This window comes from Rhagoletis pomonella, unplaced genomic scaffold (genome assembly GCF_013731165.1).
Source record: "Rhagoletis pomonella isolate Grant_MI unplaced genomic scaffold, Rhpom_1.0 Rhpom_scaffold_13828, whole genome shotgun sequence".
NCBI lineage: Eukaryota > Metazoa > Arthropoda > Insecta > Diptera > Tephritidae > Rhagoletis > Rhagoletis pomonella.
Window position 1 is genome coordinate 1 of NW_023472352.1, and position 4,134 is coordinate 4,134.

The following is a 4,134-nucleotide window of genomic DNA, read 5'->3' on the forward strand; positions in this document are numbered from 1 at the left end:
TTTTTTTCTATTTTAGGATTTTGGTGATATGATACCTGGACATGGTGGCATTATGGACCGTTTCGATTGTCAGTTTTTAATGGCAACATTTGTTAATGTTTACATTTCTAGTTTTATCAGAACACCAGCTCCATCCAAAATTTTGACACAGGTACGTTGTCCATATGATTTGATTTTTTTTGATGTAAATGAAGTTAAATTTTTTATTCTCTAACAGATTTACAACTTGAGACCTGAACAGCAATTGCAAATTTACCAGTCACTCAAAGAAAGTCTTGGGGACTTAATTACAACTTAAAAAGTTTCCAGAAACTATTAAATCTAAGCGTACTATACAGACAAAACGACTGCGGATACGAATACTACATATTTGTTTTAAACATTATAAGTAATAATTTAACTTGTTTGTTTATTTTTATTGTAAAATTGGAATTTGTTGTTGATACTAGGTCTTCATCTTAGCTTTGTAACAAAAATAGAACATCGATCTCCGCTGTTTGTTAATGCAGACTATGTAGGCGGGCAAATACATAATTATTGCATAGCCATAAAAGATCAATCAATGACTAGCAGATTCATCAATTACATGTGGATCTTTGTGCAAAAGTTAAATGCAAAACCTTTAAATGATTCCATATAGCATGAAAACGAAAACAGGAGCAATATTGTGAATTTTTGTTTAGCTGATTGCTTCACTGGAAAACGAAAAGAATCTTTCTGAGGAGACAAAGAAATAACTTGAATTGTGTCATTCCTTCTCTTTCTCTCCAATTAAAAAATAGTTAAATTCATATTAATAATCAAATATCAAATTTAATTTATAATATTTTTTAATACAAATAGGAAGTTCACAAGGTGTTGTATACTGTCGTAAACTTCAAACGGCTAAAAATATGTGACGCACGTTCAGTACCATAAAAGTCATACTTATTACGAATTTTCACAGCTTTAAAAAATAGTTGGTTGTGGTTTCAAGTCCTCTTAACATTTATTTAAGCGTTTAAAGTGTACGACATGCAACAATGCGACAGTATACCACCCCTTGTGAACTCCCTAAATATTCTCCTTTTACTATTACTGTAAACTAAATGTATGTACATAAATACACTACCATTTTTACCAAACTATCAAATTTTCAGATTATCAGATTATGCCACATACACAATTTTAAAAGTATAATTGGGGTTCAGTTAGTCTTTCATCATTTCGCTCTTGTTGTCGTAATGGCAAAATCTATTCCCAAAAAAAGTGCTAGTGAAATCATTCAGTTCGCTGGAAGAAATTTTTGCGTAAAATTGGTTAATTTTTTAAGTGATTATCTCAGATGGGGAAAGAAGTTTAAGAATGAAATTACTAAATAAGGCTAGTTTTAAAGTATTTAATGGAGAAGGACCGCTTGAATTATCTTTTATTTATTATTTATATTTTGTCATTACACTTGTAAACCGTTAATTTTCGAGTTGAAAATTATTATGTATAAGGTGACTTATATGAAGCTAGTGCAATACATAAAACTTACTAATTAATACATTCTTGCAAAGACGTGAGCGATTAAGATTAATGAAGAAAAAATAGTTTTAGTTTTTTAACTTTAATATTTTCGATATAAGAGTACATGTGTTTTTAGTCGGTATTTTATTGAATCAGTTGTTAACGATCAAACTACAAATGTATAAAAAATATACATACATAAATGCATCCATAATATTTAAAAAATAAAATAAATCTGATTGTGTATTACATAGTACATTCGATTTGATGTCCAATGAAAAACGATTGCATTAGTAATCAAATCTGTGTTGAATAAGTGAAAGTCGGACCAAGGTATTGACAAAGATTATTGATTGTCAACAAAAATGTTGAGTCTTACTGCAAATTTCACGAAAGCAATTTAAGTGAAAAATGATTTTATTTTTTTGGATTTTATATAGAAATTGACAGAAAATAAAAAAATAGTTTTCCATTTAAATTGCTGGTGAAACCGGCTATTAAAGATAATAAATATCGTTTATTTTCAAAACTATGCAAATTTATTTGATATGTTCTCTGCTCGTGGCTTAAAGTTTTTGAAACGATTGGAAATATATCTTCGTATGCACTAATTGCAAACTTAGATTACCGCTATTGTTGCAGTTCCAGCGGCATTTTTCTTATATTATTTTGCGTTCACTTGGATCAACATGTGATTTTTTTTCTCCATAGTAATTATATGTACGTGGACGAATTGAAGAAATGATCGCAGGGGCGATACTTATACACTGCCTATGGTATTTTTTAAGGCACTTAAACTTGAAAAAGGCAAAACGAGCATCAAAAAAAGGCATTTATTTTTTTAATTTTGTTATGTACTTCCTTTATGTACAATGTGCCGGTCCAATAAAAGATATAAAAAATACATACAGTGGTCAAAAAATTATAACCGAACCATTTTTTGCCAAGTTTTAACGTATTATATTTGTTGTTATTGACCTTTTGTTATATTTTTAAATAAAAAATATAGTTCGTTCTTTAACAAAGCCCGTGGAAACCCATGTTTCCAAATTTGAGCAGTCCACTTGCAAAGGCGCGAAGAGCAAACAAAAGATAGCTATGTAAAGTTACTGTTTCAAAACTCGCTTTATTCAATTTTTATATATAAAATTTGCAAAAACTACCACATTGCCATATTGTTTTTTAATGTTATTAAGCTCTTGTTTATCCGAATTTTCAGATAATAAAGAGAAATATACAATTTGGATGTTACTTGTTGTTGTAGACGTTTTTTTAAATTATGGCTCACTATTATAAAATCGCATAACGCTGCTTGCAAGTGGACTACTCATTTGTGCAATATTAAAAAAAAATCAACAAACTTTCGTACAAATTTCAAACTTTTAAAAATTCTAAAAAATCAATCGACATTTTTAGCGATTTGAAACTCTACTAGAATTCATTGGGCTACAAAACTGCATACTCAGAATTTAATTAAAAAAACTGGAAATTTTAACGAAAATTTGTAGATTTTTTTTAAATTGCATAAATTTTTAAGGCAGTGTCACTCGATTGGTACATTTGTACAGATTTGTAAATTTTTATATTGGGCTATTGGTAAAAAAAAAGTGCGACAATTTATCAAAATACGGACAAATCAAAATCTAGACAAATCAAAATACAGATAAATCAAAATACCGACAAATGAAAATACTGACAAATCAAAACACAGGCATGAGGGGAAAAAATGTCGGTATACAAATTTTGCAAATCAAAATCGTGTCTGTGAAGTCGTAGTTAGGTTCGCAGAGAGATCTGCGCAAAAATACTGTGGGAAAAATACTGGGGAATACTTTTCTAAAAAAATCCCGAATCCACCCCTAACCCTCTTCATCAAAACAATTTCAGTGTACCGGAATTTATTTAAAAAATTTTAATTAGTAAGTATTTACAAACAATCATTAACTACTTATATTAAATTGAGATGCTTAGCTATATTGGCTAAGTATTCTTTGGGAGCATAATTTTCCCTTTCCATAACAATTGTTTTAATAAAATGTTCTCTGTTTTCCAGGCGTCGCCGTTTAGCTTGTCTTTCTCCACTAAGCACCTTTTCAATTTTAGGTTCTACAAAAACTTGCTCTTTTATCAAATTTGATATTAGATTGAATATATTTCCATGGTATTGCCCAACTAAACATGAAAGACGCGCGATTTTTCATTCCAAATTTTCGCCTGTGGCGTTTTTTATATTAAATTATATTTTAAGAAATACTGAAAGAGTGAGTGCAAAACTGTAACATCTGCCTTAATTTACATTTTTGTCTGCTGGGTTTTATATTGTTGTTGTATTGACTCCAAATCGTTATGAGAGGGAGGAGGGATGTACCAACAAGAAAATATACTACAAAAGGATGAAAGTCGTTCGAACTTGGAAATATGGCGATGGCTGAAATAAAAAGTGTTTCACCATGTTACAGTTTTGCTCGTCACTGTAAGTAGTTAATGATTGTTTGTAAATACTTACTAATTAAAATTTTTTAAATAAATTCCGGTACACTGAAATTGTTTTGATGAAGAGGGTTAGGGGTGGATTCGGGATTTTTTTAGAAAAGTATTCCCCAGTATTTTTCCCACAGTATTTTTGCGCAGATCTCTCTGCGA

The 4,134-nt window shown here is 29.9% G+C and overlaps 1 protein-coding gene across 1 annotated transcript; it reads left to right on the forward strand.

The window, feature by feature from the left end:
- The first annotated feature begins 20 nt into the window (after positions 1–20).
- Positions 21–512, forward strand: LOC118757034 (phosphatidate cytidylyltransferase, photoreceptor-specific-like). Its single transcript, XM_036491763.1, has 2 exons — positions 21–151; positions 218–512. The coding sequence occupies exons 1-2, from the start codon at positions 29–31 to the stop codon at positions 296–298; spliced, it is 204 nt and encodes a 67-aa protein (XP_036347656.1). The 5' UTR covers positions 21–28; the 3' UTR covers positions 299–512.
- The last annotated feature ends 3,622 nt before the right edge of the window (positions 513–4,134 follow it).

Excerpts from the sequence above, each read along its gene's own strand:
- LOC118757034 (XM_036491763.1), top strand. The coding sequence starts at position 29 with ATGATACCTGGACATGGTGGCATTATGGACCGTTTCGATTGTCAGTTT. Across the intron at positions 152-217 it reads CATCCAAAATTTTGACACAG|ATTTACAACTTGAGACCTGA; the intron begins GTACGTTGTCCA and ends ATTCTCTAACAG.